This window comes from Girardinichthys multiradiatus, chromosome 23 (genome assembly GCF_021462225.1).
Source record: "Girardinichthys multiradiatus isolate DD_20200921_A chromosome 23, DD_fGirMul_XY1, whole genome shotgun sequence".
Lineage (NCBI taxonomy): Eukaryota > Metazoa > Chordata > Actinopteri > Cyprinodontiformes > Goodeidae > Girardinichthys > Girardinichthys multiradiatus.
In genome coordinates this window covers 47,374,780-47,391,567 of record NC_061815.1, presented here as the reverse complement: position 1 = coordinate 47,391,567, position 16,788 = coordinate 47,374,780, and the positions used below count along the sequence as shown (strand labels likewise).

The 16,788-nt window shown below is 42.2% G+C and overlaps 1 protein-coding gene across 3 annotated transcripts; it reads right to left on the bottom strand.

Moving 5' to 3' along the window:
• Nucleotides 1-380: 380 nt before the first annotated feature.
• Nucleotides 381-16,781, bottom strand: gask1b (golgi associated kinase 1B). Of its 3 annotated transcripts, none has more exons than XM_047352668.1 (5): nt 16,674-16,781; nt 14,919-15,635; nt 11,757-11,974; nt 4,983-5,209; nt 381-825 (listed from the first exon to the last, which is right to left on the bottom strand). In XM_047352668.1, the coding sequence occupies exons 1-5, from the start codon at nt 16,678-16,680 to the stop codon at nt 618-620; spliced, it is 1,377 nt and encodes a 458-aa protein (XP_047208624.1). In that variant the 5' UTR covers nt 16,681-16,781; the 3' UTR covers nt 381-617. The 3 variants fall into 3 exon arrangements, with proteins under 3 accessions (XP_047208624.1, XP_047208622.1, XP_047208623.1); XM_047352667.1 differs by lacking the exon at nt 16,674-16,781 and adding an exon at nt 2,399-2,444 and having other exon boundaries at nt 687-825; nt 14,919-16,644; XM_047352666.1 differs by lacking the exon at nt 16,674-16,781 and having other exon boundaries at nt 14,919-16,636.
• Nucleotides 16,782-16,788: the final 7 nt, after the last annotated feature.

Below are 16,788 nucleotides of genomic sequence, written 5' to 3'. Positions count from 1 at the left end.
GAAATATTTTAACTTGGCGTTGAATAGTTGTTTTATTTATTAATTCTTATATTTTGAGAGAAGGTGTTGGGAATTTATTCCATATGTGTGCAGAGTTTGCTGTTCAATAGTGCCAGTGCTCAATTCACTTTTTCATCTATTGTCCTAATACCACCACCATGTTGGGCTGGTACTCCCAGGACAGTACTTGACAGACCAAATGGTTATTTAATTAAATATTAAATGATATAAGCATCCTGAATGCACAATATTGTACTTTAAATGAGCCATCATTCCAAGAGTTTTGTTACTCAAAGTTAAAACTACGTGTATTTTGTTAATTAAAAAAACAATGCCTTCATTTTTTTTCTTTTTTCGACAATTCATACTTACACAGTTCATTTGGTGTTGGTCAATTATATTTATTAGGCATATTCTCACCAAAAAATGTGTATTTTGTAAAAGAGATAAATCCACAATCTATGACCATGTATACAGTGAGATGGAAATGTGTGTTTAAGCTGTTCTAATGTAATTGTTCTTCTACGTCTTCACTTTTATCTAATTTAGGTGCAGATCTTATTGTTTTAAATAACTTTTAAGTAAATAAAAAAAAATCTTAAGTAGTAAAATATAAATCAGTCATTCATCGGGATAATTTTGATCCCATGAGCACTGATGTAGGCAAGGAGGACCTTGGCTCGTTTCTCAATAACATCAATCAGCTTGTCGATGCCGTGTCGGCCACCCTGGCTTTCCCAATAGATCTGGTCCAGAAAAAGTGATTGGAGAAGTTTTTCCCTCAGCTTCCTGTTCCTCAACACAGACACGGCCTGTTCTGGAAGCCTAAAAAGAAACAGGAAGAGTATTGATGCATTTCGCGTACATGTATCAAAGGTGGAACTGTAGCATTTGTCTGATTAGCTTAGATGATGTTGGCATTTTAAGCTATAACATCTAGTGATGTAGGGGGAGGCTTGCAAAAGTATTAATATGCCTTAAGCTTTTTGACACATTATAACAACAAACTTAATGAATTTTCTTAGAATATAGCATTTAGAAGCAGACATTTGTGTTGCCACAAATTCCCAGTCGAATTTAGGTCTAGACTTTGACTGGGCCATTCTAACACATTAACATGCTGTGATGATAACCATTCCATTGTAGCTCTGGCTGAATGTTTATGTTCATTGTCTTGGTGGAAGGTGTTTTGGTGCCTGTAACAGTTTTTTCTACCAGGATTGTCATGTGTTTTGATGATACATGATCTTTCCATCAACTCTGAGCAGCTTCCCTGTCCCTACTGGAAAAAATCATCCCCACAGCATAATGCTACCACCACCATGTTTCATGACGGTAAAGGGGGGTTCATTTGCAGGTTGTCACAAACCATGCAGAAAATGCAGCAATCATGTAGAAGAAGGACATAATCTACATTCCTGCAAACAAGACTTCCTATGACTTTGTTTCACCAATGGCTTTCTTCTTGTCACTCTTCCACAGATACCATATTTGTGTACTAGTTACAGTTGTTCTGTCCTAATATTCTCTAATATATGTTGCAAATCTTTGTAGCTCCCCCAGAGTTATCATGAGCCTCCTGGCTGCTTCTGTGATTAATGCTCTCCTTCCCCCACTAACCTAACCCTGCTTTACTTCTCCAAAACTTTCTCCCTGAGCTGTCTGCTTTGTTCCTTGGTCTTCATGATGGTGTTTGTCTACCAATGTTCTCTATCAGACCTCTTGGGTCTTCATAGAACATCTGCACACTGAGATTAAATTACACACACATGGACTCTATCATACACATTCACTTTTCAGTTATGTTCTACATTGTGTTGCTCTGTCACACAAAATTCAAAACATAAAACACACTGAAAATTGCATTTGTAATTTAGAGAAATCTGAAACACATAGTGATATGAATACTTTTAAAAGGTACTGCAGCTATTTTGTAAAGATGCTGTTAAGGGGAATAAAATGTAAGTAATGCTGATTGGTGAGTAGCGGTACCAAAACCAAAAATATAAGATATTGACCTGTTTTTATCGCTAATTTATCCAGATTAGCTAACTGCAGCTTTTGGCTTTTAATAGAGTCAGCAGTTTCACCAAAGGTTTGCTTTACTAAAAGGTCAGCGGGGAGATACTTGAATGCATATCATTTTAGCACAGTTACACACTACAAGTTGCCACTGCCAGAGCCAGCCCAAGGTCATAGTGAACTAAGCAGCTGCTTAGAGATCCAGGGCCCCAAAGAACAATAAAAAAAAAATTTATAGAAATATTTTTGCATGTAAGAGTAATAATTTCTATATGATGAAAGATGTATTATTTAAAACTAACACACAATTTTACCACTTAACTGTGCAGGCTGTTTTTTGTGCAGTGGAGGTCACTAAACAGAACACACACTTAACTCATGATGCAGAATTGTCTCCATCTAACTCCACCTCTTTAGCACTTCTACACCAATAAAAAGGATAAGAAAAGGAACAACAGATTAAACTGACAAATGGTAAAAAAAATTTAATGTCCTATGATACCACAAGTCTCAAATACTACAGTGTTTTTAGGAGCGCCTCTTGGGTTGTTACAATATCTTTGATCATATAGAAATCATTACAAATGCAAACAATATATAATTTTTTATATGTAAAAAGACATCCACTGCACCATTAATATGTGCTTTCCCCTTGTGCAATGCGCATTGCGCATCCAAACATCCAAAGAGCAATGTTGCAAAAAATTACACATCTTTCAGGGGCAAAGAAAAGAAAGGAGGAAGAGAATAAAGCCAATATAAAGTTGTGTATCTCTTGTCATTTAACATCTTTCAAAGACATTTGTGTAGCCGTTAGTGACATTTATCTTTAACTGGCCAGTTAAATAGCCAAATATTCATGCTAATGTGTTGATTCTCAGGGATGGGTTTATAGTTTTCATAGTATATTTTGCTAACATTTTGATGATTAACATTAATTTAAACGTCATCATGTTTAACATTTGCCAGCAATATGTTTTGCATCAGGCTACATTGCTTCTAGTTATTGTTTGAGATAGTTCATATAGTTAAGATGAGGGAAAGACTCAGCATACAGTATAAATTTAATTTTCCGTATAACAATTAAACCCTATGGAAATGAATTCAGTCAAAGTACATTTTTGTCAGTTTTAGTAATACCAGATGTTATATATAGGACAGTGTAAACAACACTACCAGAGCTGCAATGAGTTTATAGTAGATTTGTGAATGTTCTGATGATCTGATTGATGATTGTAACAATTCATTTTATTGGCAGAAACAGAGGGCCCCAAAATCAAATTTCACTTAGGGTCCTGTGGAGACTTGGCCCGGTCCAGTCACTGTTGGTATTGTTACATGAGTTTTGGAGTCAGTATTGTGCCTATCTGTTTGTTTTTTCAGTAAAAGTATGGATAAAGTGTGTCTATTAGTAAAAGATTTTCTACAAAAAGCAGAAACAAGCTGGATGCTCTGAATCATGACTAGTTTGTGTACCATATTGATGATGTAGGAATTTACTGACATTCCTAAATCTACATCCAGTTTTCATAAAATAGGAGGGCAGCAGGGATTAGTTCAGCAAAATAAAATATTCAGGTGCGCAACCACACCTTTAAGTAGTAGGCATCACTATTTAATATGTTTTAGTCTTACAGTTGGTCCCATAAGGAGAGGCTCTGTTCATAGGGAATGTTCTTTGGGAATTACACATTTGGCTTAAGATTCCTTGAGATCTATGCACAGATCTGTCATTTCTGATGTGTGCCATGGTTGAACCGAGTTGTTTCCTGAAATATTCTCACATCAGCAGTTTGAAGCTGACCAAACTCCCAACAAACAACACTCCAACAGACAAACTCAACTTTTCTTTTCCAGCACTGCACCACAAAATAAGAATCTATTTGGCAAAATAAACAAGGTCTGTCCAAATATTTTCTCAGAAAATAGAAATTATAGTCCCTGTTGGGGACCAATATACAACCAGCAGCAAAGCTTGAGCAAACAAATGCATGTAGCAGATGAAATGTTTACTCCACATTTTTATATACTACTTTACCTTGAAAAAGTACTTATAAATCTTAAACCTTTTTTAACATTTCAAAGGGTTTTATTAGGATTTTAGGTTATATACCATCACAAAGACATGAATAATTGTGACGTGAAAGGAAAATGAGAAATGGTTGTTCAGATCTTTTATAAATAAAATGTGAAAAAATGAAAAATAGGCCTTGAACTTGTATTCAGTCACTACCAGGTTTGCACATTTAGAGACTGTGATTTTTGCCCATTTTTCCTTGTAGAACAGCCAAAGCTCAGACAGATTGGATGGAGACCATCCATGAACAGCAATTTTCAAGTGTGGCCATAAATCCTCAACTGGATTAGGTCTGGACTTTGACTGGGCCATTCTAAGACATGAGTATACTTTAATTCCATTCTGTTGTACCTCTGGCTGTATGTTTAGTTGTGCTTTTGAAAGATGAGCCTGTGTCCAAGTCTTAAATCTTTCGCAGCCACTAAAATGTTTTCTTGAGTTTAGCTCCCCATGAATTCTGACCAGTTTACCTGTTCTACTGAAAAACTAGAATTTTAGAGTTTTCTTTTAAGAATTTCACAATCTTACCCCTCTTCCATAAAGGCTGGATTTGCTGAGTGTTTAACTAATAGTTTCCTGTCAATAGATTCTTCCACCTGAGCTGTAGATCTTCTCCTATTTACTAATTAGGCGACTTCTGTAAGCAACTTTATTTAGGGGTAAAGGAGAAGGGGGGCTGAATATATTTTACATCACTTTTCAAAGTTTGTTCATAAAAAATATGAAAGGTTTCTTCATTATGTGCTAGTCTATCAAATAAACTTTCCACTGTTGTTTAAGTATGAAACTGTAAATACAAATCCTGCATGGGCAATCTAACACAGTAATTATGTAGAGCAATAAAAACATATCAGAGTAAGGGATTAAGATAAACCAAACTTACTCCTTGATTCCTTCCAGCAGCCTGAAGTCTAAGTTGTCCTCATTGCGGTCAAAAAAACCCTTGTTGTTGGTGAAGACTAGGTGTCTGAGGTCATGTTTCCTGTGAACAATGTTTGCCAGTTGTAAGTTCTCCTGGTCCTTACAAGTAGCATGGTGGCCTGGTTCAGCACACACAATCTCCTGCCCAGGCCTGAACCCACAGCAGCTTGGATCCAGACGGTTGTGAATCTGAAGAGACAGTTCACATTTCTTCAGAAAACACAAGAACAGCTGCAGCTGGGATTTACAGATTTTGAAATTACGATTCACTTCTTTTTTCATCATCCTCACTGCATGAGGTTGATAACACAGGCAAACGCTTTATTTTGTTTTTTCTCACTCCACTTTACATCCATACAATAATTCTATTACAGAGTACATCAAGTATAAAAGGTTTAGAAAGGAAAAAAACAACACCTCCTGCTGATTCTTCTTTATAGTTTTTCTGGCTCAAGTAACCTTTTTATATGATGTAAAAGAACACCAATTAGACCACCACATTGCTGCGTAACGTCATTGCAGAGGAGATTCTCTTCAGCTTAAAAAGGCAGCACCTCCTTCTGTATAACACCTGCTGCCTTCACAGGGAATGGTGACCATAAATTAGATTATAGCCCTTATTCATTTTTTGCGCTAAATGAAAAAACATGATGTAACGAACGTTTCAGATGGTGATGGTAAAAGATCAGACTATCCACTTATATTCAGTATCCACTTAATCCTGTTGATAACACTTAAATACTCAAGGAACTTTTAAAGAATCTGAAGGTTGAAGCAGCATGGATAGACAAGCATCCCTTTTAGGCTAAAATCTATTCTCATGTGGGCCAGCTTTCCTCTAAGTGCACCTTCACTTTTAAGTCTGTGTTAGTTATACTTGACCCCTTGTTATATGTGTTTCCCTCTGATAAAAAATACAGTTCCAGGACATGTCTACATGGAGATGAGCTAGCTGTATTCGCAAAGGTATTTTGTCATTTTGACAAGGTTTAAACGACCAACAAAACTGGTCCAAGAAGGAACGGAGAACAGGCAAATGGATGAAGCATGTAGGGCTTTCCAGGGTGGTCCGATCCAACAATAAAGGAAACCATAGACCTAAGAACAGTTAATACAAAAACCAAGTCCAAGGAAACAAAAAACAACCCAACCAGGGTGGGCGGAGGGGGGCCTCGGAACGAGGGCCAGAAACAAAAAACAGAGTTCAGGCGAGCGACCAGGAGGTCGTCCCCAGCAGGCACAGAGTTCAGGCGGGCGACCAGGAGGTCGTCCCCAGCAGGCACAGAGTTCAGGCGGGCGACCAGGAGGTCGTCCCCAGCAGGCACAGAGTTCAGGCGGGCGACCAGGAGGTCGTCCCCAGCAGGCACAGAGTTCAGGCGGGCGACCGGACCTGCACCACAGAGTTCTGAGCGGTCGGCGGTGAAGCCGTGGAGACCTGCGGCGAAGTAACCAGCGAAGAGGCCGACGATCCGGAGGCCGGCAGCGTCGAAGCCAGCGGCGAAGAAACCGGTGTTCTGGAGGCCTGCAGCGTCGTAGCCAGCGAAGAGGCCGATGATCCGGAGGCCAGCGGCGGAGGAGCCAGCAACGAAGATGCTGAAGGTCAGGAGTTCGGTGACGTGGCCAGAGGAACCCAAGAAGTGAGATCTTCAGAGGTCTGCGGCGAGGATGCCCACGAAGCAGGCAGAAACCCTGAAGACTTGGTCCTGGCGTCTGGCGTGGACCCAGGCTTAGAGTCGTCAGGTGCATTGTCAGGCGTACGGTCAGTCAAAAAGTCAGTCATCACATAGTCGATCTGTGGTGTGTTAGGCAAAGAGTCAGGCTCTGGTGTGTCAGGCAAAGAGTCAGGCTCTGGTGTGTCTAGCTGTGGCGTGTCTGATCCTGGGTCAGGCTGTGGTGTGTCTGGCCCTGAGTCAGTTGTAGTGTCAGACTGCGCAGGAGCACAGTCACTGGGTCCTAGAGCCAAGATCTGAGGCGGTCCGTCCTCAGAACCCTCAGGAAACTCAGGAACTAGGATGAGAGGCGGTCCGTTCTCAGACCCCTCAGGAAACTCAGGAACCAGGATGAGAGGCGGTCCGTCCTCAGACCCCTCAGGAAACTCAGGAACCAGGATGAGAGGCGGTCCGTCCTCAGACCCCTCAGGAAACTCAGGAACCAGGATGAGAGGCGGTCCGTCCTCAGACCCCTCAGGAAACTCAGGAACTAGGATCTGAGGCTTTGTAGAACCGGCGGCGGCCGGCTGAGGCTCTGTAGGCTTGGCTGCATGCTGTGAGACCAGCGGCTGGGCTGCATGCTGTGAGTCCAGCGGCTTGGCTGCATGCTGCCAGTCCAGCGGCTTGGCTGCATGCTGCCAGTCCAGCGGCTGGGCTGCATGCTGCCAGTCCAGCGGCTCGGCTGCATGCTGCCAGTCCAGCGGCTTGGCTGCATGCTGCCAGTCCAGCGGCTTGGCTGCATGCTGCCAGTCCAGCGGCTTGGCTGCATGCTGCAAGTCCACAAGTCCAGAGGCTTGGCTGCATGCTGCGAGTCCAGAGGCTTGGCAGCAGGCTGCGAGTCCAGCGGCTTGGCTGCATGCTGCGAATCCAGCGGCTTGGCTGCATGCTGCGAGTCCAGCGGCTTGGCTGCATGCTGCGAGTCCAGAGGCTTGGCAGCAGGCTGCGAGTCCAGAGGCTTGGCAGCAGGCTGCGAGTCCAGAGGCTTGGCAGCAGGCTGCAAGTCCAGAGGCTTGGCTGCATGCTGTGAGTCCAGAGGCTTGGCAGCAGGCTGTGAGTCCAGCGGCTTGGCTGCATGCTGTGAGTCCAGCGGCTTGGCTGCATGCTGTGAGTCCAGCGGCTTGGCTGCATGCTGTGAGTCCAGCGGCTTGGCTGCATGCTGTGAGTCCAGCGGCTTGGCTGCATGCTGTGAGTCCAGAGGCTTGGCAGCAGGCTGAGTCCAGAGGCTTGGCTGCATGCTGCGAGTCCAGAGGCTTGGCAGCAGGCTGTGAGTCCAGAGGCTTGGCTGCATGCTGTGACTCATGAAGCTTGACGGCGGACGGCTGTGGCTCATAATCCTTAGAGCTCTGTGCTGCTCTAACGGCCACAAGAAGAGGGTCGAAAGGACCTCCAGCAGAAAGAGGAGCTGGAGCGTCGAGCCATCCCTCCGCAATGAATTCGGGCTGTAGAACAGAGTGCACCAGATTCAGATCCTCTGGATGATCCATTAGATGAAGCACAAAATCACATCAACGTCCCTTCATGAAATCCTCTTTCATTTTCTCCAGCCTGGCTTGAACCTGGAGGCTGCACCTGCGACTGGTGACCTGTAGAGGGCGGTGGGTGACCACCCACCAACTCCGGGGAAAGCAGCTGCGAGGAGGCTATGGCGGATGGACCCTCCATAGAAGGGTTGGAGGCGCCCATCCGAACTTCCCCAATGGCGACTGTTCCGCGGCGACGATGTCGTCTAGGGCGGGAGCCGAACCCAGCGGGGAATTCGGCCGCAGCAGGTGCCGCTGCAGACGAGGATGGCTCCGGCAAAGCAGCTGTGGGCAGGTTGAGCTTGGCCAGAGCTGCTGCAGCTGGGGTGAAGTGCTTGCGGCAAGGGCGACGTTGCCTGGAGGAGGAACAAGCTGGAGAGGTATGATTCCGATCCGGTAATACATCCATGGGGACCCGGTCAGATACACAGAAACACTCCATCTCCTCCAGCAACAAAGGCGAGGGTAAAATCTCAACCCCCTCTCCATACATAGCTTGTAGCGTCTCGTCTTGCTGCTTTATCCACATCTTAAGTTCTTTAGCTCTGTCTGCTTGGTCCTGTTTATGGCTGGTTCCTAATATCACGTTCTGGGTTTGGATCGGACCAAAGTGCAGACAAGAGCTTGGCAGCCGCACGATGAGAGGAAGACTTTTCTTTAATTAAAGGTCTCCAAAATGTAACATAATCCAGCAAGTACAAACATGAGTCGAGCCAAAAACTTACATGTGTACATAGTTCTGTAACGTAGCAAAACTGAGCATAAACAAGGGTAGTGAACGAGGAATAGTGACGGAGGAACCAGCAGGGAACAAAGAACACAGACCAACTGATATACAGGGAGAAAACAAAGGCAGGTAATCACAGGAACTAAGAACAGGTGTGGCAAGGAGACATGGAGGCATAAGGGACAGGTGGAACTAATTAACAATAAAGGAAACCATAGACCTAAGGACGGTTAATCCAAAAACACAAACCAAGTCCAAGGATGTCATACCATGACATCCCTCCCTGTTGGATGGATTAAGGGGGAGTCAGGTTTAGCCTAAACCGGCTCAGTTATGGTTGAGGTGCGAACACACCCTCCATTTGTGCTACCTCTATGACGCCTTCTCTTTTCAAAAGGTTAAAATCGGTCTGACAGATAGAGATATATCCCAATCCGTGTGGTTTTTAGTATAACAATGGCCATCATTGGGCTCTAGATGGACAAACTTTACCAGTTTATTATTTTACTTAGTGCCCCACACGTGGGCCGTTCTGGGGTGGCCGGGCTCTGGGACTCGGTGGTTTGGTCTGGCCTCCCCGGCGGCCCCGTGCCGTTCCGGACCCTTGCGAGGTGCCTTGAGACAACATTGTTGTAAATAAGTGCAATATAAATAAATAAACTAAAACTAAAACTATCTCTGTAGTTATGCTGCTATAGGCTTAGGCAGCTGGAGGACATAATGACCACTTTCACCCTCTTCGCTACATTCTCACACTACTCTCCAATTTTGCATTATTTGCTGGTATTTCAGTTTTTAACTTTGTTCTCTCTCTTTTCTCTTCCTAGAAGCTACACTTGGCCTGACTCTGTGTCTACCTGTGACACCTTTCTGGAGAGGGGCATCGTCCAAGCTTCTGCTGCGAACAACTTAATGTTCACCTTCTACAGATGATCCACTTGGCCCTGTCTTTCAGTGTTTAACCCTTTCTCTCTCCTAGACATGGCAATTGACTGAGCTTCTACTGTAACTAATTATATGTGCTCTCTTTCAGACTGTAACCTTGAAAACTGGCTCAAAGTTTATCTGTTCTTTCTTTCTAGATGAAACGACTAAAGGAGCTACATCCACTAACATTTACTTCTCCTTCCCATAGAAAGTACTCCTGGATCAGTGCTTCTTTGTTCTCTTTGTGTCTCTGCTCTGTTCTCTCAAACCCCCAGTCGGTCGTGGCAAATGGCCGCTCACACTGAGCCTGGTTCTGCTGGAGGTTTCTTCCTGTTAAAAGGGAGTTTTTCCTCTCCACTGTCGCTACATGCATGCTCAGTGTGAGGGATTGCTGCAAAGTCAACGCCAGTGACTGTCCACTGTCTCTACATGCTCATCCGGGAGGAGTGAATGCTACAAGTCACTGACTGGATGCAATCTGCTGGGTTTCCTTAGATAGAAAAACTTCCAATTTGAATAAATAACTGAATCTGACTGCACTGATGGTTAGGACTAATTGGAATGTATGTACCTGACTTTTGTGAAGTGCCTTGAGATAACATGTGTTGTTCATTGGCGCTATATACTTAAACTGAAATGAATTGAATTGAACAATTTGTTGCATATGAGCCACATGCATATTAGTTAACCAGCTATGGTGGACACAGTATTCCCTGAGTACTGTGGCTTTCTTCTGCAGAATAACATTTCCTGCCATAAACGAGAAATGGTTATAGAATGGTATGAGAAGAACTAAGACTTTGAGGTGTTAACTTGGCCTCCAAATTGGACAGATCTCAGTCCAGTCAAGCAACTGTTGGGTGTATTGTACCAACAAATGTGATCCATGGAGCCCTGACCTCACAACTAAAGTATCTGCTGACATCTTGGAACCAGATACTACAGCACACCTTCAGGGATCACATGGAGATCATTCCTAGATGCATCACGGTTGTTTTGGCTGCAAAAGAGATGGCCATAATGTTATGCCCGCACATTTTTGTGTTTATTTCTTTTGCAGAAACTCAGAATCAAGGATGAATGATACTAAGTGATCGTTGGTGATTCACAAAATAAAAAAAGTTAAATAACTTAAACACAAATTTATGAGATAAAAAAGATTTCTAAACTAGTTTCTGATGAGTTTGAAAATAATTCCGGTCCCACTGCGCATGCTTTCTTATAATAATGCTTTCTAATAGCGAGATAAATTAGAGAATGTATTTTCAGTGCCAAAATATGCTCCACAGAGGCCTACTGCACAGAAAACAGGCCAAAGGACAGCACAGAGGGGAGCATTTAATGGGATTTTTACTAAAAACAGCTTTAGTAGCCTTGTCTTGTTGACAGACACCAGAAAGGAAGTTTTCAGTCATGGATGAGTTTTGTTGAAAATTTTAAATTAAATAAAAAAACACAACATATACGTGATAGCAAATCTATTAGATATGAAAATGTATTTTTCTCTAAACTCTTCTCTTATTCTGTTTGCATTCCTGTAATCAAGATGTAAATCCAAAACTGTGTTATTCTATACAGGCCTCTCACACAAGATATAAGACATATATTATGCTAAAAGACAAAACTTAGGCGCTAATTTAAATGGTTATAAAATCTATCAGGGCATAGTCCTGTAGAAGAAAGTGAAAGAAAGGATTAAGGAAGCAATTTGGCTTCAGAAACTTTCACAGCAACTAAATCCGATGAGAACCGAGACACTTCAGCTGCATTTTTATGGATTCAGAGTAATACGAGACATATTGTATTTGTCTGTGGTATTAAATTTACAGCTTTAATCCGTCAAACAGTTTTACCTGTAGCAAAAAGTCAAACACAGCTAATTTGCTCCATTCACTGTGACAAATTGACGAACAGCCAGAGTCAGACTTGGGGATAACGTTTCTGTGCCAACACCTCTGTGTTAGCAAGTTCTGGTACTCCCTCCATGTTATCCTGATAGTGGCTGGGCCTGCAGCAAGGTCTTCAGTGTACAGAGATGCATCCCATAGCACCACCTGGCAGGTCTGGCCATCTAAAGCGAGAAAAGAACAGGGATTTAATTGTTGGATTGGAGCACGTGTGACATCTAAACCTTAATGAACCACAGATACCCTTTCTGTTTCAATTCAGTTCACTAGAACCACTAAAAAACTCATTTTTGAACCCTAGCAGATAAAGACACGGGAGAGAGAAATAATCTGCTCTCCAAGATAAGACTTGCATGTCACCATAATCCTCTAAAGTCTGTCAACACTGATGTTGTAATTTTTCAAATGAGATGTATCAAAAAGGATTTACAGCTATTTCATCTCAAACAAGGTTAAAAGGTGAACTAAACAGCAGACGCAACCATAGATATCTGAACATTCTCAGAAAAGAATTAATGCGTCTCTTCTGGTTCAGGTTAACATATTTAGAAATATTTCATATGGATCACGACATAGAGAAGAAGATGCAGGCATTAGTCACAGACAAGACATTGTAATGCAAGGTGAGAAAAGACACTTGTTCTCTTGTTCTCTCTTTGTATATAGAAAGATTCAAACAGTGCTTTCACTCTGCAGAATTGATTTAAAAAAAAGTGTAATGCCTGGGAAAGGTATTCATATCTGTCTTTTTGTACATTCGGTCTCATTATAACTACAACCCTTAAAATATTTTATTGGGGTTTTATGTGACGCGGCAACATGAAGCAGTGCATACAAGTCAATACTTTGTTGATCCACTTTTTATTGAAACTATAGCTGCAAGTCTTTTGGGGTGTTTTTATATGGATTTTCCAGTACTATACTGTACTGTACTGTATGGATGATGTGTTTAGCTTAGGTGGAAGGACATATCTGGGTGGATTTGCAGTTGCAAAATACTCTTTCCATTTTTAGGGAATGGATTCAACCTTCTCCCTGACATGTCGGCTGTGTTCCTCTGTTTGTTCATTAATGTTCTCTAGTAAATCTCTCAGACCTTTACAGAATCACTGGGTTTATAGAGATTAGGTGCACTCTGTTTACTAGTCAGGCTTCTACTGAATGCAATTAGTCTCATCAGACTTTATTCAGCATTATCAAACTAAAGGAAACTAAACATATGCATGCCACACTTTTCATATTTGAAAATCATGTTCCACTTGAATTCCACTTGATGTTCCATGTTCTACAGGTCCTTCTCAAAAAATTAGCATATTGTGATAAAGTTCATTATTTTCCATAATGTCATGATGAAAATTTAACATTCATGTATTTTAGATTCATTGCACACTAACTGAAATATTTCAGGTCTTTTATTGTCTTAATACGGATGATTTTGGCATACAGCTCATGAAAACCCAAAATTCCTATCTCACAAAATTAGCATATTTCATCCGACCAATAAAAGAAAAGTGTTTTTAATACAAAAAACGTCAACCTTCAAATAATCATGTACAGTTATGCACTCAATACTTGGTCGGGAATCCTTTTGCAGAAATGACTGCTTCAATGCGGCGTGGCATGGAGGCAATCAGCCTCAAACTGCTGAGGTCTTATGGAGGCCCAGGATGCTTCGATAGCGGCCTTTAGCTCATCCAGAGTGTTGGGTCTTGAGTCTCTCAACGTTCTCTTCACAATATCCCACAGATTCTCTATGGGGTTCAGGTCAGGAGAGTTGGCAGGCCAATTGAGCACAGTGATACCATGGTCAGTAAACCATTTACCAGTGGTTTTGGCACTGTGAGCAGGTGCCAGGTCGTGCTGAAAAATGAAATCTTCATCTCCATAAAGCTTTTCAGCAGATGGAAGCATGAAGTGCTCCAAAATCTCCTGATAGCTAGCTGCATTGACCCTGCCCTTGATAAAACACAGTGGACCAACACCAGCAACTGACACGGCACCCCAGACCATCACTGACTGTGGGTACTTGACACTGGACTTCTGGCATTTTGGCATTTCCTTCTCCCCAGTCTTCCTCCAAACTCTGGCACCTTGATTTCCGAATGACATGCAGAATTTGCTTTCATCTGAAAAAAGTACTTTGGACCACTGAGCAACAGTCCAGTGCTGCTTCTCTGTAGCCCAGGTCAGGCGCTTCTGCCGCTGTTTCTGGTTCAAAAGTGGCTTGACCTGGGGAATGTGGCACCTGTAGCCCATTTCCTGCACACGCCTGTGCACGGTGGCTCTGGATGTTTCTACTCCAGACTCAGTCCACTGCTTCCGCAGGTCCCCCAAGGTCTGGAATCGGCCCTTCTCCACAATCTTCCTCAGGGTCCGGTCACCTCTTCTCGTTGTGCAGCGTTTTCTGCCACACTTTTTCCTTCCCACTGAGGTGCCTTGATACAGCACTCTGGGAACAGCCTATTCGTTCAGAAATGTCTTTCTGTGTCTTACCCTCTTGCTTGAGGGTGTCAATAGTGGCCTTCTGGACAGCAGTCAGGTCGGCAGTCTTACCCATGATTGGGGTTTTGAGTGATGAACCAGGCTGGGAGTTTTAAAGGCCTCAGGAATCTTTTGCAGGTGTTTAGAGTTAACTCGTTGATTCAGATGATTAGGTTCATAGCTCGTTTAGAGACCCTTTTAATGATATGCTAATTTTGTGAGATAGGAAGTTTGGGTTTTCATGAGCTGTATGCCAAAATCATCCGTATTAAGACAATAAAAGACCTGAAATATTTCAGTTAGTGTGTAATGAATCTAAAATATATGAATGTTAAATTTTCATCATGACATTATGGAAAATAATGAACTTTATCACAATATGCTAATTTTTTGAGAAGGACCTGTACTTCACAAGCAAGTACATATTTGTGTAGGTCTGCCACATAACATCTCAATAAAATACACTGAAATTTATGGTGTAATATGACAAAATGTGAAAAGTTCAAGGGCTATCTAGTGCAGCAAATTAAAACCTTTACAAATAAACAAGAACATCATTGTACAGTGAACCAACAAACCATACCAATTCTAAACATGAAAACAATTAAAAGGTGTTTAATGACCTACCATGTAAGAAGCCAAACTTTCTGCTTACTGCAGGTATTGTCCTATTGAGCCCAAGCACCCTGTCCAAATGGAAAGCAAACACCTCTGTGTTATCCACAGGACCGTAGATAATTCCGCACCGGCCTCCACATACATTATTTCTTTTCAAGTGTTTTTGGCTAACCAGATGGTCCATATCCACACTCTCAAATATCAGAAGGGGTGGCGCGTTCACACGAGTAATTTCCTTCATGCGCAAAACTTTGGCATCCGCTAGGAAGTGCATGCTTTTCACGTCCTGTGTGCTGAACCATGACGGCGCCTTTTGGTTGTAAATTCGTATAGTACTGATTTGAGAGTCTGTTCCATCTATGTAAGATTTTCTGGGAAAGTCCACAGGACTGTGTTCTTTCCAGGATGTCCGAAGCGCAGAGCTGCCGTTAAATTGGCCTGCGCCCTCCACGCGGAATCGTTTTTTTTGTGTAATAGACGGATAGATCATTTTCCTCCTAACCTTTTTCCTCAACTTTGGACGGACTGTACCTCGAATATGTTGTGGTTGAAGACGCTTGAATTTTAGCGTTATGTACACCACATTAGATCGGGTAGGGACCTCCAAACTAGCTGGGGTCTGCAGGTCAAAGGTGTCCGGTAGCTCTCCGTCCAAATGATGCTCCCCAATGATGTGTCGCTTCTGTTCCTCATTCCTCTTGCGCCAGTGTTGCTCTAAATCCCCAACTTTGAAAAAAAACAAAAACAAGTTGATCAAACAAAGAATCGCAATAATCAAAGTTCTTTTGGAGGGAGAGCCTCTCCTCAAGCTGCGGGTCAGTTTTAGAAAGGAGAAACACAGCCGGTGTACGCGACCCTTCCCCATTGTAACTCGTGTAATCATTACAGTTGAATGTGTTTTTTTCACCAAGTTCAAAGTGGGGAGGAGCGGAATTTGGAAAGTCAGTTTAGAGGAGAGGCTTTCTGAATGTTCAGAGACAGCAATGGTAAGACAGACGCCCCACCTCAAATATAAATTCAAAATGTATAACGTGCAATACTGCATATCATAATTTCACCTTTTGGTTAAAAAATTAGTTTACTTACTGTTAATTTGTCATTAATATATTTTATAGACTGCCATTATAACATATCTTCAGTTTATGAATTAGAATGTAATTGATGACTTTAGTACGACACTTAGGAAAGTCTGTCTGACGCACCTTTTGAAGACAATTCGTGCTTCATAAAAATAGCATTTTCACTTAAAGTGTGAACTGAGAAGCTGCTAAATACATATTTCCAATTAGACTTTTTAAAATTGAATCATTAACAGGTAGGGGTACTTTCACGCGTTTTAGGCGACATCTGGTGGTTTACATTCTTTTTTTTTAACAGCTCAGTGTAGGATGCTCATAGTGGGAATAAATAACAGAGACACGAAAAACACTGAGGGAACAAAAAAGCTTTCCCTTGTAAGCAGCACACTGTCAGGGCGCAACAGCTCAGACAAAGGATTTCCTGCTGAACTCAAAACAAGTCTAAATATAGGATTATTGTCTCCTGGCTCCTTAAGGTTCTCTGTCGTTATGCCAGGAGAATGAATCATCAATCAAGATTAGGGCTTTTATAAGGGATGTAAATTTGCAGAGGTTTAAGAAAAAAATAGTATCTTCTGTACAAAACGTGGGTGAAGTTTTAACGCGTTAAAAAATAAATCGAAATTATAAATAATTAGATATCAGTTCAATTACATGAAAACTCATTAAACAAATTAAATTGGACCTGTCATTTGTTCCTGTTTGCGTTCTGGGCCTCCCTGCCTCTTCCGCAGCTTTATTTAAGGTGCCAGATTCAGTGATTGGAAAACTAGCAGCACCTGCTTGCTCTTCAGGCTTCC

Excerpts from the sequence above, each read along its gene's own strand:
- gask1b (XM_047352666.1), bottom strand. The coding sequence starts at position 15,954 with ATGCAGTATTGCACGTTATACATTTTGAATTTATATTTGAGGTGGGGC. Across the intron at positions 11,975-14,918 it reads AAAGTTTGGCTTCTTACATG|ATGGCCAGACCTGCCAGGTG; the intron begins GTAGGTCATTAA and ends TTCTCGCTTTAG. Across the intron at positions 826-4,982 it reads CTGCTGGAAGGAATCAAGGA|GCTTCCAGAACAGGCCGTGT; the intron begins GTAAGTTTGGTT and ends GTTTCTTTTTAG.